At 38.6% G+C, this 25,553-nt stretch overlaps 1 protein-coding gene across 1 annotated transcript in view; it reads right to left on the minus strand.

Annotated features, from left to right (window-relative positions):
* LOC134743433 (neurexin-4) overlaps positions 1-25,553 on the minus strand; it is a 36,998-nt gene that overhangs the window by 9,254 nt on the left and 2,191 nt on the right. The window contains exons 3-21 of the mRNA XM_063676829.1: positions 25,309-25,505; positions 21,434-21,575; positions 20,880-21,083; positions 18,987-19,153; positions 18,027-18,203; positions 16,945-17,106; positions 15,460-15,679; positions 15,058-15,202; positions 14,170-14,276; positions 12,394-12,519; positions 10,861-10,955; positions 9,026-9,140; positions 6,918-7,097; positions 6,301-6,438; positions 5,225-5,361; positions 3,567-3,718; positions 1,610-1,710; positions 1,142-1,237; positions 222-362 (exon numbers count right to left, since the gene is read on the minus strand). Coding sequence (XP_063532899.1) covers positions 222-362; positions 1,142-1,237; positions 1,610-1,710; positions 3,567-3,718; positions 5,225-5,361; positions 6,301-6,438; positions 6,918-7,097; positions 9,026-9,140; positions 10,861-10,955; positions 12,394-12,519; positions 14,170-14,276; positions 15,058-15,202; positions 15,460-15,679; positions 16,945-17,106; positions 18,027-18,203; positions 18,987-19,153; positions 20,880-21,083; positions 21,434-21,575; positions 25,309-25,505 — 2,802 coding nt within the window. The remainder of the gene's footprint in view (positions 1-221; positions 363-1,141; positions 1,238-1,609; positions 1,711-3,566; positions 3,719-5,224; positions 5,362-6,300; positions 6,439-6,917; positions 7,098-9,025; positions 9,141-10,860; positions 10,956-12,393; positions 12,520-14,169; positions 14,277-15,057; positions 15,203-15,459; positions 15,680-16,944; positions 17,107-18,026; positions 18,204-18,986; positions 19,154-20,879; positions 21,084-21,433; positions 21,576-25,308; positions 25,506-25,553) is intronic.

Here is a 25,553-nt window from a genome sequence, read left to right on the forward strand (position 1 = left end):
TATGGATGAGGTCTTGGTGGCTCAGTTGGCAGAGCGCTGGAGTATCGATCCAGAGGCCGTGAGTTCAAGTCTCACCCAAGGCAGTAATTTTTCCACTTTTAAATTTATTCTAAGCTTAATAGCATCGATCGCAGACGTTTCTGCTTGTTAAAAAAAAATTTAGTCATTAATAATAATAATTAAGCAAATAAATCCAGCCTTTTCTCCTAATGGGTTGTTACCGTCAGCACATATCGGCCCCTTGAAGGCGGTCCAGCGGCAGTCGCAGGAGTAGGAGTCGTAGCCCTCCAGGCAGGTGCCGTTGTTGAGGCAGGGCGACGACGAGCACTTGCCCTCGCAGCCCGCCGCCACGCCGTATATACCTGTAACAACATTATATAAACATATAAGTATATACCATAGATGACACAAATTCATCTACTTCGCGTGTCCGAACCCCGAGAAATCCTCGGGGTTGACTGTCGCTCTTGACAGTCCACGCGCGTCAGTTGTTGCGGCCGGACGCCCGTGAAAACTTAAAAAATGCCTCGTTGCGTGATAATTAACTGCAACAGCCCGAAAATTGCGAGCACCCAAAGGCTAAAACATATTTCCTTTCACAGGTAAGTAATTTTAAAATTATATCATGCGTAAATTTTCTATGAAAAAGTCGGCACGCTCGGTTTCAATACAAATCGTGATATTTGCGTCATCTAACGTATATATTAAATTTGTGATACACATTATTTTTCAATTCCAAGGGTATAAATTTACCAGTCAAAAATAGTACATTGTGCAACTTGGTTCCTATAAATTAGTGACATAATTTAAAAAAAAGTTATAACACGAGTGAATTATAACTTTTTCTTTTTGAATTGATAACTCCCGCGGGAACAATATAGGCCTTTGTCCTGCAGTACATCTGCATGAAATAAGATCTTTTTCGAGCAAGTGCGATGAAAAAGATCTTTGCTGTCACAGTAACGCATCAATGGAATAAGAGGGATTAATAATGACTCAAAAGGCAATGAGCGTAGATTATTTATTTAAACTGCGGTTTTAAATTAGCAGAAGTAATATAGCCTCCTTTAAGCGTTGATTTAATGTATAACTTGCTAAGCTAAAATAAATCTTAATAGCTTAAATATAAAGTAGTATTTACCTCTTCTAGCGTACGACAATAAGTCAACCGGTCTTCCGTTCAGAAGTAATGCCCTGATGCATCCGACGAATCCATCCTTGCGGTCCATAGCGGCTCCTATTAAAAAAAATTGTAAATGATTTACGGTTGCAAGGTTCTAATCTTTTTTGAAGTATTAAAGGGGCAATTACTTTTTTCTTTTCTCACGAGGTTATTGATTATAAAAAAAGTTTCAGTTTTCCAAGCAAAATGTATCAGCGGTGACGGTCTGATCCATACAAAATGTATTACCAGTAACACTTAATCATCGGTGAACCCTATATCTTTGCAAAAAGGTATAAATAATAATAAAGCCATTTATTCCATATTTCTTATATAGTACATTTTACAATTTTTTGTTAGTAAGTTGTAGTAAAAAAAAGAAAAGAAAATATGTAAGTTAAAAAGGTATACGAAATATTAATTAATAGTGAGGATGGTTTATGTTACCTATTATGAGAGGAGACGATAGCTGGAGGGCGCGCACAGGTTCCTTGGCCGTGCGGATTTCGTTCTTCAGGGCACCGTCTACTACCACTCTGGCTTCTTTCCTGTTAAAAAATATGTTACGTTGTAGACTCAAGAGTACAATGAGGGCTACCGTGTTTAATTTCGCCGCTAGGGGCGCTAGTGTAGATGGAGGTCTATCTAAATGTCAAATGCATAGAAGTTTTAATCTTAAAAATATAAGATTAGAGCTAAGAATATTGTAATTCTTGTTCTTTATGAAAAATAAACAGTTTAATATTCATGAAATAAAACTATGAAAACGGATTATATCGCGTATATTGAATTTATAATACATCCCGACGTTTCGAACTCTTTACAGCGTTCGTGGTCAACGGGTGACTGAGGAAAAATTACAAAATGCAAAAATACCCACATACTAAAATAATGAACAATCATAGACTACAAACTTTAAGGCTGGTTGTACATGCAAAATCGGTTCATAAGGCTAGTTATACACTATAATTATTTTTCAAGTAAAGATATATATATATACGCGATAAAAAAAAAAAAAAAAAAAACAACAGTAATATTATTATTATTTTGGGTTTCAAGCTTTTTTATCGGGAATTTTCACTCCTTATTGATAATTGTGGTAAATCTTTGTCCATCTTTGATTAATCATGGTAAACAATAGATATAGCTCAATAAATGTTAGTGGTTTAAAAAAAGTGCGAACTAAAATATATGCAAAATTAAACAGGTTGAAAAAATGGCACATTTAGCAGGGACCGGCCCGCTATCCCTTATCGGGGTTTTATAAGGGTATTGCATAAGGCTTAACTCACCATACCCTTTGCCAGACAAAACCCTTTCTTTTGCTTTTAAAAACCCTTATATAAAGCTACCACATTTGAGTAATCGGTAGCCCAAATACCCTTACAAAACCCTTATCATCCGCTCACCAACACCTTGCATATTGCTTATAAGGGTTAGCCTTATAAAGGGCTTCCCTTTTAGCATATAAGCGTGCTAATTTAAGACATCTACCTTGTTCATAAAGCACACATTACTTCGAATCCGAGCGATCGTCGGCGGCGACGGCGGCGTTCTTTGACTAGGCACGTATTTTCTTTCCTTTTCATACACTACCGTAGATATATACTAATCCTGTCTCTTTTACGCAAAGGGAAACCTTTATAAAAAGCGCTTAAAGATAAGGGTAACCCTTATTAAGAGCTAGCCTTATTTTTGGTTAGCTTTTCGGTAAGGGTTAGTCAAAGGTAAGGATATGAATGGGCTTGCAGTTCAAAAGGGAAAGTCTTTCAATGTGTTAGCCGTGTTTAAGTGTCGCCCATTGAAAGGGTTTTATCGCGGAAAGGGTTGTCCAGTCCCTGACATTTAGACGTTAAAATACTTTAGTGTATATTAGAACGTATTGATTTTATAAAAATAAGCATAGAAGAATTTTGAGATCTGTTTTTCTGGACCTACATTTACAGTGGCGCCAACTGGTGAGCACAAAACGGTAGCCCTCATTGAACACAACAGGGAGCAAGTCGATTGCTAGTTTCCACCATAACGCCTAATGGCGTGTCTCCAACTTTATTTTATTTTATATAATTATATTCCGCCAAACTGAGGACAGAACTGTAACTGGTCTAAATTGACTTGTATCTCAGTAAATTACCTATTTATCTCAATGGCAACTGAATGCCACTTATTATTAGCTAGCCAATTGCTGGTTTTCATCAGTCATTACTCCGAGAGTTATATATATGTCAGGTTGAGAACTTGAACTGAAGCTGCGGGCTGAGCACGGTAGCATTTCATTCGCCATGCCTGTCACGTTCCAACAAGTATGTAAGTGCGAAAGTGACAGGCATAGTGACAGGTGATAAAAATGCAACCATGCTGACACCGCTGGTCTTCAATGACATGAAGTCCTGTGTCACATTACCTGTTCCTCTCGATAGCCACAGAATGCCACTTATTATCAGAAAGTCGGTTGCTTGTCTCCACCATAACACCCAACGGTGTGTCTCCGACTTGAAACTGGAACTGAAGCTGGTCTCCGCCTATGATTGACAGCTTGATGTAATCTTGAGGGCCCTGTAAGATATTTCATCACTAGCTTTTGCTCTCGACTTCGTCTGCGTGGAGTTAGTAATTTATAAAATAAATAAAATAAAAATAGTTTATTTACCAAAAAATTATACATTGTTTTATAAATCTATGATCTCCACACTAGGCTAGGCCTGTCTTGTGGAGTCAGTTGAGACAATTCCAATTTTTAATTAACATCTTCCTACGCTGAAGTTTTGACATTGTGCTAATACTACTACTACTTGGGTAACTTATAGACAATGTTACGCGTAGGGCGCGCCACTACCACAATCTGAGGGTCTATCACGAAACAAGAAAATCGAAATTTCGTTATCTAACATCTCTGTCACTCTTGCATATTCGCGCGATAAAGAGGCAGATAGCGAAATTTCGGATTAGCGTTTCCCGGTAGGTCCTCTGTAAACAAACCGCCTTGATGCATCAATGTCATATTTTATTATCTCTGAAAACTTGTCAAAAACCTGTAAAAGGTACAGTATGTAAAACTTACTCTATGGTTTACTAAAAAGGCTAGTGCTGCACTCTGGTGGCAGAACATTGCAGTAATATCCCCTATTTTTTATCCAATCTGTTTTTTATCGATTCCCCATACAAACTTCACCCCCACTTTCCACCCCCTTAAAGAATGACTTCTGGGATAAAACCTATGTCCTTCCCCAGGACTCAAACTATACTAAATTTCAACTAAATCAGTTCAGCGGTTTATGCGTGAAGAGGTAACAGACAGACAGACAGACACACTTTCGCATTTATAATATTAGTATGGATATAGCCTGTAGGGCAGCCGCTAGAACATAAGTAGGGATGGCATATTTTCTCGGGTGGTGTGAAGATGGGGTCAATTATGTTTGTCGACGTTTTTTGAAACCAAATTCAAAATGGATTTTTACGTACGGTCCCCGATTTTCGAAGACGGCTAAACTTATTTTAGGAAATACTATTGTTGAACAAGGTATGCACATCAGTTGTTCTTAATGCCGTCAGATCAGGATCTGATGATGGTACCCCGAAAAAATCAAGAGAATTCTTAACCTCGTAAGACCCACCATATAAAGTTTTCCAATTCTTAATTTGAACCTTGTTCTATAAGTAACAGGAACGAATCTAGATTGTTTTACAACGCAATGAAACAATAGAAATGATACTTTATTTGTTTCATGAAAGGTTTAAATTAGATTGCAACGAATATGTACATTTTAATGTACATTTTAGACTCACGAGGTTTAACAGGCACAGACCTATTGTAATCTAGGTATTTTTAAAAGTAAATCGTACGTTTTTTCTCAAAAAGCATTGTTTAGTCAAGAAGACCGTAAAATTATGGTCAGCGCGCGGCACGCGCTCAGTCACAATGGCCACGCGCTCAAACACAATGGTCACGTGCTCACACAAAAGAAACAATGGCTTTTGTTTAACAGATTCAAACTATAGACGGCCTTATCCGATAAACGGTATTTTCCATATTGACATTAAATAGAAAATCAATATTACCTTAGAGTGTAACAGAACAGCGTTCTCCTTAGTAGTCCTAAACTCGAAGTAGATGTCGCCACTGTGGCCGAGATCGAACGTGGGCAGGGCGATGTACGCGTCCGCAATGCGGAACGTCACTGCGATGCCGAATAGGTCTGAAAATAACATTATGTTTAATAACAATTCTAAACCTTACTGCAATGTGATAGGGACCGTACTAATAAGTACCTCTAGCTGATTTTGGTTATCGGATAGGATACCGTTAAATGGGGCATTTTCTATGAAAAGGGACCTTATTATCGATGGCGCTTACGCCGCACAGCGTCGCGCGGCATTGTATTTATATCGGAGCATCGTTAATAATGGAGTAAGCGCCATCGACAATAAGGACCCTGTGTATAGAAAACACCACAAATAAAATGGCCAAGAGCATGTCGGGCCGTGCTCAGTGTAGGGTTCCGTAGTTACCATTCTGTCAGAACAGGCTTGACGGGGGCTATTAGTAAGTATCATGTACACACAAGCAAAAGGGAGTATACTTTCGCAGCGCTTTGCACGTCTTTTTACTAAGAGAAGACTTTGCAATAACTCAAAAAAACCGGCCAAGTGAGAGTCGGACTCGCGCACCGAGGGTTCCGTACTTTTTAATATTTGTTGTTATAGCGGCAACAGAAATACATCATCTGTGAAAATTTCAACTGTCCAACCCTAAAAACGGCTGGACCGATTATATCGCTATAGTTTTCATTGAAAATATTTTTATTTTTTTGTTTTACGATTTTTTCTTATCTTTCGGACCCATGGTTCAAAAGTTAGAGGGGTGAGGGAACACATTTTTTTTTTCGGAGCGATTATTTCTTAAAATAATCACTTGTTTTATTTTACGACTTTTTCGGATTGGTTAATTTATATATCCATGCCGAATTTCAGCTTTCTAGCACTAACGATCACGGAGCAAAGCCTCGGACAGACGGACGGACGGACATGGCGAAACTATAAGGGTTCCTAGTTGACTACGGAACCCTAAAAAAAGATATAATAGACAGTATGGTATGCGTTAACGAAAACAGTATGGTATGCGTATAAATTATTACCGTCTCCTTCGCACAGCAGCGGGCCGAGAGTGTAGCGGCCCTCCTTCTCGTCAAGATGGCTGCCCGTGTCTCCAAAATGTAGCGCTTTTACTGGTAAATACTCCTTCTCGGTGATGTCTCCTCCGTCAGTTTGAAATTCTATAACAAAATAATAACTTATGAAAGAAATATCGATCGAAGATATGTTTAAGGTAAAACAAAAATCACATAGATCGCTCATCTTGTGTTTTAAGCTGCGTGTATTCCGCATCACAATTACACCACTTATGGGATCGCGTCCAACACGCCGCACGCGCACCAGGTTGCGCGCCGGCCCAGTAATATACGTGTCTCTCTCCAACACGTGCGTTTGTATCATATAGCAGTAGTCTGTCTCACTCTAACATAATGATGGGTATTATAGTTAACGCCATCTCTACTGAGCTCGTTCACTTACGTACTAACAATGGCATACTGTTAAACAAAAGCCATTATTTCTTGAGCGCGTGGCCATTGTGTGTGAGCCTCAGGCACAAAGGCCACGCGCTCACACAAAAGAAATAATGGCTTTTGTTTAACAGAATGCCATTGTTAGTACGTAAGTGAACGAGCTCAGTAGAGACTATACCACCACTTACCTTGAGCCTTGAGTTGCGTGTATTCCGCATCACAATTGCACCACTTGGTGGGATCGACGCATGCGCCGAGCACGCCGCACGCGCACATGCGCGAGCCGGGCTGCGCGCCGGCCCAGTAGTCCATGCGCTGCCCGGAGCGCGACACCCACCACGCGAACGGGTGGAAGTTCGACTCCTCGCCTATAAACATAACGTAACATCCTAACTTACAAAACATTTACAAAAAATTGGGAAAGTCTTGAAAGTTTTTACCAGGGATGTTGCGAATATTCGCATCCGCAATCGCGGAAATTCTGCATTATTTTCAACATCCGCATCCGCATAAAATCGATGCGGAGCTTAATGCGGATGCGGATGTGGAACAGGTAGGTACAGGAACGTCTTAGCCGGCGGAGTAAGTGCTAAGTAATTTCGTCATTAGCCAATAGGAATCTCGTTTCGTTTTTGTGATTCGTCGATCGAGCACTTTAGTCTATGACGGACAGCGACAAGAAGTGAAACATTTGTTTTATTTGGACTTTAGTATAGTAATGCGATTATGGGGCACCTATATTCTTGTTTAAATACTAAGTTTCTTATGAAATAAAACTATGAAAACGGATTATATCGCGTATATTGAATTTATAATACATCCCGACGTTTCAAACCCTTTACAGCGTTCGTGGTCAACGGGTGACGAACGCTGTAAAGGGTTCGAAACGTCGGGATGTATTATAAATTCAATATACGCGATATAATCCGTTTTCATAGTTTTATTTCATGAGTAACTATCGCGGTAACCGAAGACAATATTACTGTTTCTTTTTTTTATAAAAATTACTAGTGTAATGTTTGACGTTTTTTATGTGCTCTAATCTCGAGATCCACATCCTCCAGATGCCAGATCCAGATGTGAGCCTTTAAAAATCCGCGTCTGCGTCAAAAATTGGCATCCGCAACATCCCTGGTTTTTACACTAATTAGAAAATTTATATTTTGTGCTTTAATTTAAAGTAAAGACCATTTAGGTATCTCGAGAACGCGTGGAGGTATCGAGTTAAAAAGTTAAAATGTAGTATGGCTAAATTTAAAAATGAGTTAAAAAAAACGTTATTGGAAAAGATACCCTAATATTAAAACTGTAAACTATATTTGTATATACCTTAATTAGTTGTTAAAATAGTTTAAAAGGTGTAGTGACAATTAAACAAAAAGATAAAATAATATATCTTTTTTTTTAAATAGTCATCATAAACTATCGCCATGCATGTTCGCTTTTCGGATAGTCTCTAAGTTTAGTTTTTTAAGTGCATAAATGTTTAAAATGTAAAAATAAGCGCTATCTCGCCAAGGCGAGGAATATAATTCTAAGAAGATTGTTTTGTTGTACTTTGTGATAAATAAATTAAAAAAAAAAAAATAACCATATACCTACTCAGGTGTACGGTCTTCATTCATTTTCATTTTATTTCCATTTCATTTATTTAGGACCAACTGAGATCATTTTACTTTGTACAGTACAGATATAGAAAAAAAAACAAGCTGTAAAAAAATCAAACTTCCAAGTTAACGTAAAAAAAAAGATACGGCCGTTTATGCCGCAAAAAACGTATACATATTTCCACACTCGAGGGAATCAAAATTTATAGGGTACTTCCCGTAGACCTAGAACTACGAAATTTGGCAAATTAAATCGTCTTACACTACACTACAAGTACAGGGAAAAATCTCAAAACTATAAATTTGTAAAAAAAAAAACTCAAAGTGAGTGTTGTGTGCAACCCATCATTTGACAATAATGCCGTAAACGAGGGTAGTTTCTCGCCCCCCCTGCCGCCACCGGCGCCCGCGCCTCGTGCACGGGCGCGGAGGGCTGCGGCCCGCAGTCTGCGCCTGCGCCGGTCCGTCACCGTCGACGCAAGCTCCTGATGACGCTCCTCGGTACGGAGTGAAACATGTCGAGCGTTTTCGACTTAAAACACGTGAGTGACCCGTTATTAATATATTTAATATGTCTGTGTCTCACGGGAGTTTTGTTATTAAAATAATAAGTGTACGGAACCCTCGGTTGGCGAGTCCGACTCGCACTCGTCCTGTTTTTTTAAAAGACGTATAATTGAAAGACTCACTGGGAGAGTTGAGGAGACGTGAGTGGCGGCACATATATTCCAGCCTTTGCGAGCATGAGCTTGATCGGTTCAGCAAGGCCTCCAACTGGGCTCGTGACGCGTCGTAGGTAATGTCCTGTAAGAAAAATATGTGACGGTTTCAACCAAAAATTACCACATTGTCGCTTGTTGATAAGGTTGATTTCTAATTGAAGCTATATGGAAATAGCGCATAACTGACAAGCGACGATAAGTACCCTTTCGGTTGAAAATGGCACATATAGTTGGTCAAACCAAATTGGCAGAAAATAAGAACCAAAACAACTATACTCATCCTGTTTTTTTGGGTACTAATACTAGTGTAAGACAAATATAGTATGATTATCTATATGTTTGAAATGAGACAGTCCTTTGACAAACTATAAAACTGGTAATTTTCAACAAGAACCGTGACCACCATTTAACAATTGTAGGTCTGTGTCTAGGGGTCACAAACCCGGTTTCACCGAAATCGAAAAAAAACCGGAAAAATCGGGTTTACAGGCAATTGCAAAAACCGGGTTTTAACTTTGTTAAAACCGGTTTTATAGAGTTTTCGATTTTACAGTTTTATTTTAAATAGTTTAATTACATAGTTTAGTTTTAGTTTTTTATGCCGTACTAACACTAGTAATAAGATTGTAATGTTTGCTAACCATGTATGAACCTTTTAGTCTGAAATAAATAAATTTTTAATTATTTCGATGAGCTTCAGAGTTTTACTATTATATTTAGAAAACAATACATTATACGCGCAATTTTTTTGCTTAGGCATTCCTTTTTAGAATTGCTGACCATGAGATAATATTATTATTAACTAACATGTAGTTAAAAACTTTATTGACGGAATTTGATGGTCTTTCTTTAGTCTATAAGGTTCATTTTGGAGTGAAGGTGTTAGAAGAAATTAAAACAATGTCCATACGCTTATGACTATTTATTGCAACTAAAACAGCAGCGGGCCGGCTCATCATAGGTACATATAGATATGCAGTATGCATGTATAGATGCGTATAGGTAATCAAATTTCGACTTAACAGTCTTGGTAAAGATTTAGTAAATAGAAATTTCGCGGAAGACTGAAAATTAAAGCACTGATCCTAAAAATACTTGCTTATTTTACAAATTATACGTAAAATCGAAATCACCGAAAAAACCCGGTTTTGATCATAAAAACCGAAAAACCGGTTTTCTAAAATACGCACGGTTTTGTGACCCCCTATGTAGGCGTATATTCAGGAATATTTAACCATCAATCAGCCTTGTCGATTTCTCTATCTGCGTTCGCGTTGTGCAAAAAGCATTCCACAACAACTGGTCAAGCCATCAATAATTCCATGGATCATTCATTCTTTCCATTATCTGATTTACTATGTGTGTTGCTTTTGCCTGTTTTGTTTCCCAAAGGTTTAAATAAATATTTGAATCGTCATCTTTGTTTGAGGTGCTTTTCGGACCGCGTTTACAACTGAAACTTTCTGCCCCAGTGTAAACTGTTTTGAAGCCAAAATTTCAATAACAAAATTTATACAGTAGCGGCAAAAATCTATCATATTCCTTCCTAGATGGATTGATTTGTCACCCTCGTTGACCTCTGGTTTAAAAATTAGATCGAATCATTATTTTACAATGTAATATTTAAAACTCTGGCAAACTAAATAATTTAAGTGTAGAAATTACCAATAAATATATGAAAATGTATCTGAAGAAATATGATAGATTATTTTCCGCTACTGTAAGTTCGCGGGCTACTTCAGGAGCTCCCAAGGACCAGCGGTTGAGAACCACTGAGATAATAACTAAATAATTGAATATACCTGTTTGAAGCTGCCGGGCTCCTGGTAGCCGTCGACGACGGTGCTCTGCGACACCGACGACGAGTGCTGCACTGTTGTTAGCACGCGCCCATCCGCTAACAAGAGAAATTAACTCATTCAGATCAGGGGCGTAGTTAGAGGATATGGCGCCCGGAGCAGTCACCAAATTTGCGCCCCCTGACGACTGACAAAAGTTTCCCTGCTGCTGCCTTTTGCGCATTTTGGCGCCCCCCCCCCCTTGGATGGCGCCCGGGGCACTTGCCCCCTCTGCCCCCCCCCCCCCCACCTAGTTACGCCACTGATTCAGATATAGCACTCTAAACAATTCAAAGTAATTGATAGAAATGTTTGTAAAATGAGAAACTAGCTTTTGCCCGCGACTTCCGTCTACGTGGAATTAGTAATTTGGGTATAATTTTTAAACAAATCTGCTTTTAAATACATCCTTTTTTTCACTCCCAAATTGGCCCACTATAAATTTCCATCCCATTTTTTACACCGTTAAGGGATGATTTCGGGGATAAAAAACTATATCCTTCCCCACAGCTCAAACTATACCCATACCAAGTTTTATCTTAATCGGTTTAGCGGTTATGGTTTCCTCATACAAATGTTTACCCCCCTTTTCACCCCCTTGAGAAGTGAATTCTGGGATAAAAAGTGTCCTATGTCCTTCCTCGGGACGCAAACTATCTGTATACCAAATTTTAACTAAATCGGTTCAGCGGTTTAAGCGTGAAGAGGTAACAGACAGACAGGAAGATACACTTTCGCATTTATAATATTAGTATGGATTGTAGTATAAATGGTAAGAAATTATAGTTTCTCTTATCGCAAAAACGTATACTTCAGTTTTTAGTATATGGTCTGTAAACTATATATAAAAAATAAGCAACATTAATATTCTTATAACCTCAGAAGTTATTGGTACAGATCTAGATAGGCTACGGTCCCATTGTCACTATGTTGTGGTCTAGGCTTATATCAAAGATAGATATAACTCCGTAATAGATGGATACAGTCTAAGGAAAAAACGTGCCTCGAAAATCACGAAAATTTGATTCTCGATCAGATGGCGCCACTAGTTTTGGCCTACACTCGTATAGAGGGCGTTGACTGTTTCGTTTGTTATTTATAATTTTAACGCATACCAGTGAAAGATGGGTCAAAATCATATAAAAATAATTAATGCAAATAAAAAAATCATTTATCCATATTTAAATACATTTTGTCGTATTTTTATAAATCTTCATTTTTAGTTTTAAAGTGTGTCGACAGATGGCAGTGAATTTACTGGGGTTACAAAATTTACTATGACAGTACCGCTCTAGTATAAGTTACTCTATGCTTATATCAAAGATGATGATGACGTGATTTTCGAGGCACGTTTTTTCCTTAGACTGTATCCATCTATTACGGAGTTATATCTATCTTTGTATACGAGCTTCGTAAAAATGTTGTTAGCGCGTTGTAGAGCTTTCCGCGTTCGGTACAGCGCCACCTATCGTGTTATTGAGTAAGCAGTAGACTCACAGTAGAACTGGCAGACGACGGGGAAGGCGGGGAGCGGCCCGGAGCCGTCCACGTCGATGCTGATGTCGGCGGAGCGCGCCACGGCCTGCACGTTCTTGTACGCTTGGCAGGAAAGCGGGTGCACCGCTGTGACAAACACAAACATTACTCGCTTCGCTCGTAATTCAATTGAAAAAAAAAAAAATTAAAAATATATTTATTTTGCACACAAAGATGGGAATTTGCAGATGGAGCATACATGAGGTCCAGGTTGCGCGCATACAGCGGTACATTTATAACAGTATGAACAGGGGTCCCCAAACTAGGCATAGCCTGTATCTTGGGCGACCAGTTAGTGAATTAAAAAACTAGATTGAAAAAAAAAAAAAAAATATGTCTAAAGATGAAGATAGGTGCTAATGCTAATAACCTTAGCTACTAGGGATTTACGTTGGTCAGTCTGTCTGTCTCTTACGGCTAAGTGTCTATACCTATAGGTAAGGTAAATAACTATTATACAATCTTTCGCTTTCTCGGGACTCAAAATAAACACTCGCAAGAAAAACCAACTTTCCTCTCTTGTTGCACAAATAACTATTATTCAGTTTTCACTTTATAAACCATTTAGCCTCATTTTTTGATTAAAATTGAGAAATAAATATTGGCAAGCTCATGGTAAAAATTTCCAAAAAGTAACATTTACATTTAAAAAATTTCTCATTTCGGTCATGATAAGACGTCAGTCTTACAACAATTAGCCTCATGCATGAAGTTTATATTTGAACGAAATATGTTTTATTCGGATGTTTATTACCGTTATATCATGTTACAAATGCATTTCCGTTTTTAAATTACCATTTCATTACTTAAAATTATAAATAAAAAGTACAAAAATTTGCCCGCGAAAAGCTAGTGAGCGAAACGCTCGAAACGCCACGTGACGTCACGCGTTCGACAGATTAGTGTCATTAGTAGCAAACGTCAGTTGGGTCGCCCAACTGACGTCATCACGCTCTGTCGAATTCGCGGCAAAAATTATGAGCGTTTCAACCGCTCAAAAATTTTCAACATTTTAAATATTTTTTAATAAAATAATGTTAAGGTTTACAAAAGTATTTTTATCATTTCCGGTGTTCCAACGATATAAATTATGAATCCAAAAATAAAAATAAATTCATGCATGGAGCTAATTGTTGTTGCTGGTCGCCATGGTCGAGTCGGTCAGATAAGGATTTTATTTTGTTTTATAATCATATGGCATAACAATCGCGGAGCGTGATGGTACATTATTTTTAATATTCTAAGCTTTACATGACGTGGTGACATGGTGTGAGACGTGGGCGCTAACGATGGGCCTCATAAGAAGGCTCAAGGTCACGCAAAGGGCAATGGAAAGAGCTATGCTCGGGGTTTCTCTGCGTGATATAATCAGAAATGATGATATCCGCAGTAGAACTAAGGTCACCGACATATCTCGCAGAATTGCAAACCTTAAGTGGCAGTGGGCGGGGCACATTGCTCGCAGAACTGATGGCCGGTGGGGCCGGAAGGTTCTGGAGTGGCGTCCGCGTACCGGAAGACGAACTGCCGGTAGGCCTCCAACGAGATGGAGCGACGACCTGGTGAAGGTCGCGGGAATTCGGTGGTTGCGAGCGGCACAGGATCGGTCGGAGTGGCGAGCCTTGGGGGAGGCCTATGTCCAGCAGTGGACGTCTATCGGCTGACATGATGATGATGATGATGATGAAGCTTTACATTGATACGTTAACCGGGTGAATAATATAAAGTGCAAGTTACATGAATGGCAGACGGCCCCCGCGTAGCCCGTGCCCTGGCAGTTGCAGCTGAACTCGTCCGCGGTCTGCGTGCACTCGCCGCCGTGCTCGCAGGGGTTCGGGTTACATCTGTACGAGTAAACAGAATACAGTCGATAATTAAGCATTTTTCAGATTTTACGGTTCCCAAAAATCATTCCATCCAAATGGGTAGGTCTCAGGGGATTTTTTCCATATTTTCTCAATTTTTTCTTGTAACTCAATTGCCATAATAAAATGACGAAAGTAAAATTGTCGGAGTTCACTTAACATGAGGTGCTTGCCTGAAATAAAATCAATTTAATTTAATTTAATTTTAATTTAACATTTTGACATTTATTCCGGCCTGAGGCCTATTACACCACGCTGACAATTTCCTCAAAGCAAAGATCGATATAACTCCGTAATAGATGGATACAGTCTAAGGAGAAAACGTGCCTCGAAAATGAATAAAATATGATTCTCGTTCAGAGGGCGCTACTAGCTTTGGCCTACTGTCGTATAGATGGCGTTGACGGTTTCGTTTGTTATTTAACAATTTTAACGCATATCAGTGAAAGAACATGGGTCAAAATCATAAAAATAATTAATGCAAATAAAAAAAATCATTTATCCATATTTAAATACATTTTATCGTATTTTTATAAATATTTATTTTTAGTTTTAAAGTCTGTTTAAGTCGACAGATGGCAGTGAATTTACTGGGGTTACAAAATGTACTCTGACAGTACCGCCGTGGTGAAACAGGAGCCCGGTGAAATATCAATCATCTGGCATGAGTCAAATACCACGACGTTGCACCACTACGGGTAACGCTTACACCCCGTGGTGTGGTATATACCTAGACTTGAACAATACTGAATTTACCGACCTGTCAATCATCTGACAGGCGTCAAACACAACGTCATTAGGGCAGCAATAGTCCTCTTTCTTCCAGTCCGTGGGTCGCTGGTAGTTGCCGTCTACGGCTATGCGGCGCATGCAGCCTACGAAGCCCCGCGGAGGGCCTTTACCACCTAGAGAACAAAATTGTATATATTAGCTTTTGTTTAAATTAATTATTATTAAGGAGCATGAAGCTTAAAACAAATCCCAGCGCTGCTACGCAAAAATGGTCTAGAGCATACCCCGGGGTTTTGGGTGCGGAAATGTATTACACTAGCCAAAAAAAGAGGTAAAAATTGTAAATATTAAGGTCCATCAACAATTTACGCTGAGCGTTGTCTGTAGTTATGTATATAAAGGAACTGTTTTATATAATTAGATAACTCACCGGCAATATAATACGAGCTCCCAGTAATAAACCTTAATTTCTTCGTAGTTTTCACCGGTCTATGGTCGACAGCCAGTGTCAGGCTATCCGTAGCCATAGTTAACATTAGAGCATGCCATCTGCCATCGTTGAACATCTCATCAGGATAGTTGTCTAATTTCACTTTAGGAGAGCCTTCGGTGAAGAGCTCCACCTTCACTTTGCCTTCATCAAGGTATACCTGCATTTGACATTGTAAAATTTAATAAAGCTTGCGAAAACTGCTACTTACCCTACAAAATTTCTTGTGGGATATGAGAACTTTTAGGCTTCACATAGTTTTTCTACCAGCTAAACCAGCTGTATTATTAACAGTTTTGTAAGCTTTGAGATGTACCTATAAAACTTTGAGTTGTATAAGATTTAGTTTTTTTAGTACAGTTTTTTTTTTTATAAATCGTGTTAGCATTGTGTGAAATTGCGCGCAAAGTTTGATATATTGTTTCTTTAATTTCTATCTGTGAATACCTGTAATTGGCTTTGTATTTGTAGCCGCCGTGCAGGTCTCGACGACAAATAAAAAGACTTCGATTTGAAGTTAACTTATAATTATTAGGTGCTGGTTACTTTACAAGGTACAGTTGACGTAAACGGTTAAAGGTGTAGAAGTGGTGGTAATAGTATGGCGGCTGATGCGAAAGTGATTAAGCTAATTTTGAATAGTAAAAAGGTAATCTAAATTTAGGCTCTAATTGGCCGCGATACAAGTTATGTGGAGCGCTCCTATTGGTGCTTTTAAATAAGCCTCCGCATAGTAACCGAGCCCGACGGCTGCGTTTAGCTACTGCATTATACAAATAAAAGGTTGCGTTCGCAACAGTATTGTTATGATTTGATAATGATTTTGTAGCTGTTGGTACTCCTTAAATAATAAAATAAAATAAATAAAATACATACTACTATTATGATAAATGTAAACGAACTTGTCTGTTATTTGTCCAGCAATAGGTTTTTGGTATAATTACTTTTCTTAACCGACTTTTTTCTTATTGTCTGGAAGAGATCGCTTTTTAGCGATAAGACCGCCTGTTGTTTACCTCTGCTTGTGTTTCTTTTGTATTGTTTTCTTTTATTGAAGTGTGCAATAAAGAGTATTTCCATTGTATTGTCTTGTTATCCGGCGATCCATATAATACATCGAGTAAGGCCTATTTAGACGGTTAAAGAACTTGCATGCGATTTTCGTTACACTGCGGCATTTGGTCGATCAACTGAATCCATTGTACACTGTAGTTAGCAATGTTAGCAAGTTCTTGAACCGTCTAAATAGAGATTAAGATTGGGAACTTGACTCTCCAGGTGAGTGAGCGGTTGCAAAATGCCAGAACAATGCTAGGAAGGCATGAAAAACACTCAAAAATCTAAATTCAAACTCAGGAACAGCTTTCAGTATACTGAAGTAAGTAGCTAGGCCAAAACCTGAAAAGTACAAGACAAAAAAGGTACCTTAACGTGCCCCTCCGACTTGAACTTGTGGTATATAAGCAGCCCGTGGTTCTCATATGTGCGAAAATCCAAAGATATGTTGAGTTGGTTGCCACCAGAGTAGCCGCGCAGTTTCGCGTACGAGCCTTCCTTTAGGAACGTTATGGGGACAATTTCCGGCTCCTGAAAGAAAAAATGCTGTTATGAAAAGTGAAGTTAGGGGTCATCCATTAATTAAATCGCACGTTTAGGGGGGGGGGGGGTCAAGAAAATGTGACATTTTGTGACAATGGCGGGGAAGTCACGAACTTTGTGACGTGACTTTAACTTATTTAATATATATTATTCGCTGTACAGTTAAATAACAAGTTTTTGGAACGATAAGTCAAAGTCAAACTCAAAGTCAATATAATCTTTATTCAAATAGGCCTAGCAACAAGCACTTTTAAATTGTCAAGTTTTAAATATTACCTTAATCTAAATATCAGAGCAATTTATTGATGCAGTTATTATTATTCTTAAAAACATTTAATTATTATAGATATAATAATCGTTTTGATTCGTTTAATTTACTTTCCTAATCAGTTTTGGGTTATAAAATTACTAATATTTATTGTCAAAAATATTTTGATAAAATATTTATAATACTTAATTCGATTTGCCGATTTCGTTGAAAAAATGTGAATATTTGCCATATGTGACCAAGTGTGACAAGGAGGGGGGAGGGGTCAAAAAACATGGTAATTAATGGGTTAACCCTTATAATGGATAACCCTGTAATAGTTTGACTTTTGTGGTTAAAATATTAGTGGAGAAGACCGTCTATCACGTAAGCTTCTAACTATTGCGTTTGAACACATATTCCACATACAGAAGGTTAATAAGGCAGAACAAGTTCTTCCTTTTTGACTGTGTCTGAGCGAAGTACGTATACAAATACGACTTTTTGTCGTAGACGGTCTTCCCAACTAAACATTTCGTATACCAGTCTTCACCACATTGACCTAGGATACGATTATTTACCCAACTTAAGGGCTGTTTGTTCATTTGTTGTAAAACCCTTAAGTGACATTATTACCGCGTAAAAGTAACTGTTCACTTACTGGACAATCGTAGAGTGTGTTCACTTTCTGGTACTTGAACGACTCGCCGGTCTCATATCCTTGCTTCAGCTCATAGATAACGTTTGTCGCGTTCAAATACAGGTTCTCGATACAACCCGTAAAATTCTGGTTTACTACTAAGCCTTCTTGGAAATTGGGTACACCGCCGATGTATAGCTGTAAGGAAAAATAATCTGTTAGTTGGATGATGTTTCGTAAGTGCAATTTATATTTAGTAAATATCTAACACTTTAAACTCTCGCGTTTTGTACACATAATTAATGTCATTACCGGGTCTAACGAGATAAAATTTCATTATTTTACCCTTTTTTCCGACGTTTCAACTAGGTTGCACTAGCTGTGGTAACGGAAGGACCACTAACCTAGCAACCTAGTTGAAACGTCGGAAAAAAGGTAAAATAATGAAATTTAATCGCGTTAGACCCGGTAATGACATTAATTATTATCTCTCAATAAGAATTTCAGTGCGACTCATTCGTAAACCTTATTTCAATGACATAAAAGTCTACTATTACTGATTATTAGCTAATTGAGGCTTGTAGCGCGTTTATGAAGGCGTAAGACTTTTTTGGACATTAGAACATGGAAAATTGATATTAAATGTTCAAACGTTAGAACATAAGAAAATATTACAAAGCCTAAAATATCCTGGGTCACAGCACCAAATTGAAACTCATAGAGGATAAAAAAAATTTAACCCTTCTGCTAGGACGGGTGGAGGCTTGTAACCGATGAAACCATCTAGAACAGTCTTACCTGTCTATTAAGCCTCGAGAACTCGCCCTTGACTCGTCCGGCAACGACCACTCGGTCGACGGAGATGACGTCACGTCTCGTGCGAGAGATAAGGACGTCGTCCCACATATTGTCTAGTAAACTATACGATTGCCAGCCAAAATAGTCAATAAAGACTTTTAAAGTTTTCAGATCTCGTCTTACCTGCCTATTAAGATTGAGCCTTGAGAACTCGCCCTTGACTCGTCCGGCAACGACCACTCGGTCGACGGAGAAGATGACGTCACGTCTCGTGCGAGAGATAAGTACGTCGTGCCACATGTTGTCGTCTAGGAGACTGCCGACGGATAGGGAACTTGCGGTGCCGGAACCTGGGGAAAGAGATTATTAACCATCTTATTCATAAAATCTGTGTCCGGCAAGCCGGCTGTGTTTGGTAGAGAAAGATAGTCTTATTGCGATTCCTATAAGAGGAAAGAGAAAATAGTGCCATGCTTTGTCCTTATCACCGACCGGGTGGCATCATAGGTAGGAGGCGATGGCGAAATACCGAAATTTATAAGTGAAAGAGAAAATCCTATGCTGCCCAAATTTTATATGAATATTCTTTCTCTTACCCCTGGTCGCTCGGTGGCGCGTCTATAACTACTTGTATATACTATGTCTAATTGTCTATGGTGTCCGGCAATGCTCAGATTGTTTTTTGTTTTGTTGTTTATGTCCAGATTGTTTTTGTAAAATATAAATGACTTTATTTATCGAGGTCAATGAGTGTTTTGGAACTCAAGTGACAGGACTTTGATTTCTGTAACATTTGCTTTCGTAGCAACCGGTGTCAGCGGCAATTCTTGATATTACTTGCAAAAAAGGACTGCGGGCTCCTTTAGGATATAACCCAGGTAGCAAAGTGACGTCAGCAACGTCCTAATGACGTCATTGTGAAGTCATAATGACGTTGCTGACGTACGAACGTATAAATGCTACCTGGGAAGTATTCCTACTCATATCCTAAAGGAGCCCGCAGTCCTTTTTTGTACTTTTTACTAAAGATAATCAAAGCATATTCAAAGGGTCTATCGTAAATTGTGTCTTTATCGTATTTCCGACGTTTAGGCGGAAAAATAAAGCTTTACCTAATTTCAAATGCCATGGCCCGATTTCACTTGAAACTGCACAGAGAGAACCATAATGTTGGTCTCTTCTTCCTCGCGTTGTCCCGGCACTTTGCCACGGCTCTTGGGAGCCTGGGGTCCGCTTGGCAACTAACCTAAAGAATTGGCGTAGGCACTAGTTTTTTCCGAAAGCGTCTGCCATCTGACCTTCTAACCCAGAGTGAAAACTATTATTGGGATTAGTTCGGTTTCCTCACGATGTTTTCCTTCACCGAAAAGCGACTGGTATAAATATCAAATGATATTTCGTACATAAGTTCCGAAAAACTCATTATTATGAGCCGGGATTTGAACCCGCGACCTCCGCTTCCACCAGCGCTTCCTGGTCTATTGTTTAATAATTGATTTACAAGCTCTGCACTTCAAAGTCAGCATGTGGTGGTATACGGAATACCTACAGTGAAGTAAAGTTTTTGTTTTGTTCGCCGCAAATAAGATGTTGCCGGGTATCTTTTGTTGTCACTACTCGTATTGTTTACGCCTAATGAAGGTCTCAAGTGGAATCGGGCCTTTGAAATTAGGTAGACGTATTCAATGAGTGTTACGAAAGTTTTGTTAAGAGCCCATCACTGTGTACACAAGCGCCACTGCTAAATAATTGCGATTATTTAAATTTAGCGATAGATACTCAAAAAAGGAGGCCGCTACGTACTGTATTTTGTATTTAAGTACCTTTTGAATACATTTTAATAGTTTTAACGTTGCTAGATTCGTCAATCTATGCGTCCAAAGTTAAAACGGCCGTTATGTTTTGAGTTCATAGACATAAAAACTAGTTTGATGTACTCAAAAGGTACTTACGATTAAATACAAAGTACAGTACATAGCTCCTTTTTTAAATATCTATCGTTAAATTTAAATAATCACAATTATTTAGCAGTGGCGCCAGTGTGCACAGTGTTGGGCTCTTAAAGGACTTACTTACCTAAGTCAATATTGTACACCAGCCGGTTATCTCTCAGTTGCAACGCTATGTAGTCGCCCTGAGTGCCTCTTGAATACAATAGAGCGCCGGAAGCCATGCTGGTTTTGAACCGGAAGCGGATGGTCTCCCGGGAGGCGGATATAGGGTCGCGGAGCAGGTCCATGTTGATCAGTGATGAGCCGTTGAAGGACATGGTGTTGGCCTCTGTAAAAAAAAGTATTTTTGAGGAATTCAAGTAAATTTCTCAGGTTAGGGCCACTTGCGCTATCCAGGGTTAACCACTAACTTGAGGTTAACCGGTTAAACCCAGAGTTATCAGTACAATTTAATGTGTTAACGGTTAACTGCGAGTTAGTGGCTAATCCTGGATGGTGGAAGTCCATTTTTGCAACTGTTAAGTTTAAATATTTTCTGTCACATGACAACAGCAAGTGATATAACTTGACATTACTTGACAAATAGAAATGATTATATTAGTAAAGGACGATCTAAACGGTCCGATTTTGATAAATAAAGACAATCTCATCGTCTAAGTATTACCAAGTATTACGTACCGTAATCGCAGCCATACAGCTCTACTCTCATGGAAATTTTGTCCCTCCACCTCATAGGGTTGATTCGAATGAACTGCGCTATGATAGGCACTTCAAATTCATTCTTCTTCACCGTGTTACCGTCTTGGTTGCCGTCGAAAGTCTATAAAAAATCACACGCTGCATAGGGCTGCAAGGGTACTTATTGTCGGTGGTCAATACGGCGCTATTTCCGTATAGCTTCCATTTGAAATCAACCTTATTGACAACCGACAATGTGGTACCTTTTGCTTGAAAACGTCACATTTAAATTATTAATCGACTTTAGCGATAAAACCGCCAGTTGTTACATAGTTTATTATATATTTTTTATCATTATGTGGTGCTCAATCAAGAATATTTACTTAGATGCAAATAGGCTTATATCAAAAACTGTATCATGACGAATGACGATTGTAAGGTAGAGTAAAAAATAGATTTGGATTAGTATTGATTGTGTAATGTAATAGATGCACCATAACCATTTGTACATTATAAATATTGCAATAAAATAAAGAAAAATACATACCCTGAGATTTTTATTTATTTAGTATTTATTTATTTGATACACTAGCAGCTCCCGCTCGCGCAGCTAGCATTTATGTTAGGCATTAGGTTATCGCTAAGGGCCGATACAGACGGACTGCACGGACTGCCCGCCAACTGCAAGGTCAGCGTCGCCGTGCAGTTCCCATACAAGTTGCAGTCGGGTTGCAGACCTTCTGTGCCGGCCCTGAGAGCGAGCATCCGCTAATGCGATTTAACAAAGCTGTACAGTCGCCATCAGATATATCGGAGCGGCCAAGGTGTTCACAATATCTAAACACACTCACGCCTTGACAATAGGCGTGTTAAGATATTTGTGAGCACCTTGGTCGCTCCGATATATCTGATGGCGACTGTACAAGGTTGCGGCCTCATTGCGCACGTTAGTGTTAGTTTTACTCGCACATCATTCCACTACAACTAGATTGTTCATCTCTGGTGGATGCACAGTTGAGTTGCACACCGTGACGCCGCCCTCTAGTGTCAATCTCGCGAAGTTTCTTACAATGTTTCATACGATTTTCCTTACCTGTGAAAACGCATCAACAGAAGAGACCGTTCTCCAACCCTCTCCATCATCGGAATACTGAAGAGTGTACTCCGATACATATTCATCAGTAGCAAAACGCCCTCTAGTGGCAATCGCTCGAAGTTCCTTCCTCGATCGCAGGTTGATGGTCAAGCGCTGGTAGTAGGAGCTTTCCGTTGGTGTCCAAGCGCTGGTGCCTTTGTGTTAGTTGGTTAGTGTTATACAGATGTCAGTGTAATATTAAGTGTTTATAGTTAACAGCAGAAGTTGAACGAAATGCTTATGATGTTCTTACACAGGTTCGCAACCAAGAAACTTCGAAAAGCGTCGAGAAACAAAGATATTTCCCAGAATGACGTCACGTAAATGTTATGTAGCTGGGCATTTCAAGGCATGTGGTTATAATTTCAAGGGAACCCTGGAGGAATAGACAGAGCATATTAACATGCTTGTATAAGCTTGTTTTGACTCGTTCAAAAAAAATTACACGTCGTTTTGCTACTTCTGTTGTGAACTGAGCTTAATATGTGACGTTTTCAATCAAAAGGTACCACATTGTCGCTAACAATAAGGACGAAAATTGCTTGTATCTTTATAAGAAAAACCTGTCAGAGCGTCCTTATAGAAGGCGACAATGTGGTACCTTTTGCTTGAACACGACACATATTTATGTGGGCACCGAAACCACTTACGTACGAGTGCGAAGTTTCTAGACTAGTATTTTTTATACAATTTTGGTGTTTGACGATCCTTTTGTGAATTCTTATTATTAAGTTTGACATATCTATAATAATTCAATGTTTTTAGGAATAATAATAACTGCATCAATAAATTGCTCTAATATTTAGATTAAGGTAATATTTAAAACTTGACAATTTAAAAGTGCTTGTTGCTAGGCCTATTTGAATAAAGATTATATTGACTTTGACTTTGACTTTGCCCTTATTAGTTTTTTTTTTTTTTTTAATTCTGAGTAAGCTAGTAAAACTTAACATTTGAAACCTTTTCCGAGCCGCACCAATCTACAAGATTTTCCCAAAAAAATCTAAATATATTCCAATTACTCCAGCTAAGTCACATTTGCCGAAAGTGCAATCTAATTTGAACCTTAAAACGAAATGCTAAAGTTGAAATTCTATTGGCGCGTATGTGGTCGATAAATACAATTTTAAAAACTATTTTGTATTTTGCATTTGAAATAGTATATCAAGGAAGTGTTTGTATTTTGTATTTAAATACTTTTTATAAACTATTTTTCACATCTCTGCTTGTGCTCTGCTTTTAACACCGATCTCTCTTCAGGATTTTTAATTATAAATGCTTACAGACTAAGTACAAACCAAGCTTTAATATCCATTCGGTTTTCCAGTTATATTTATTTGATTTTAATGAACCAATTTCAAATGGAAGATGTTCTTTTGAGTTAAATCTGATACTAACGTTTTAAAAACTCGTTTAAAATTTATAAAAGTAAGTGGTTTCGATTCCTTTACCACCAACCTCAGGCCATTGTTTAGATCAATTTCCAATTCACCAAATACCATAATAAAACAGTTAAACGTATATAGAACCCAAAACCAATAAAAAAGAAAATAAATAAAACTAAGAATTAAAATAATGTGCAGAAAACAATCATGCAAGCCAAAATACCTTCATGCAAACCAACTGGCGCTAGTAAACTGTTTCTCCGTTCTTATTCGTTATTTAAATTGTGTATTCGAATAATTTCGAAAATTCCATGTAGGATAAAACCGAAAATCACCCATAAATCCATCATATTAGAGTCCATTTTCGGAATTACATGAACATGTGAATTGAATGAAAGAGGATTGAATGTTTTTAACAACTTCGTAAAGTCTGAATGAAGTCACATGCAAAAGCTAGTTTCTAGTTTATTTTGTAATTATAGAGACCTTGTCAATTGAGTGACATAATTAATGAAACTAATTATTTAGTCACCATCAGGTAACGAGTTACAAAGCGACTTTTATTATTATTACTTCTAATAAGTAAAACCTAATAGTTAATGTAGAATGTTGTGTGTATTATTTTGTTAGTATTTAAAATGTAGCCGTTAGTAGCTCCAACTCTAATGCGATTGGCTGCAAACTTTAGGTCCGGGGTCAATTTTCTAAATGTATCATACAGTTGAGTTACATTGATACTGACATACAACGCACAACCTAAACCCTTAAAGGTAGGATGTTGAAACTTGAAACATGCTTTGCGAATGATAGCTTTTTGATATTAGTGAGTAAACTGTAATATCGCTAAATTTAAAAAGGTATTTCATTATAAACACTCGCCTGGGTCTGGAACCCAAACATTGGTTAAAAGTTGTATTTATCTAGCTAACATTTAGGTATGAAGAGAACTTCATACCTAGTAGTTTCTAAAAATCTAAGCTGAACACTAGCGCCATCTATTGATTGACGTAGCGCAATGAGCTAATAGATGCCAGAAGGGAATAAACATTGTATATTGACACCACACCACCACACCTACCTATCCAAAGTGGCCCTGACCTGGAAGATGCCCAGCAAGCGGAAACATGGTCGCCCTAAATCTACTTGGCGTCGTTCTGTGGAGCAAGAGCTGGGTGTATTGGGGATGGGGTGGGAGGAGGTTACCCAAGCTGCCCAAGACCGAAGTCAATGGATGAACAAGATTCGAGCCCTACACCCCAGCAGGGGTTAACAGGAAATGAAGAAGAAGAGAAGATTGACACCACACCTAAAGTTTGCTGCCAATTGCACGATAGTTTCCAAAACCCCATGATTACCTTAACTTCGCCCCCCGCGGCCTTATACCGCACATAGTCCAATCCGTTCGTGCCATAACTGATGTGATACTCCTGCACATATTCCCTAGAGTGCTGCCTTCCCTGCGTCGCCACTCGAGTTATATTCTTCACTGTCCCCAGATCGATGACGAGTTGCTGGTCGAAATCGTTTTCAGAAGCCGTCCATGCGTTGACACCTTTACAATGATATGCATGTGTTTTTTGTGGTAGCAACTTTTAGCATT

This window comes from Cydia strobilella, chromosome 8 (assembly GCF_947568885.1).
Source record: "Cydia strobilella chromosome 8, ilCydStro3.1, whole genome shotgun sequence".
Taxonomy (NCBI): Eukaryota; Metazoa; Arthropoda; class Insecta; order Lepidoptera; family Tortricidae; genus Cydia; species Cydia strobilella.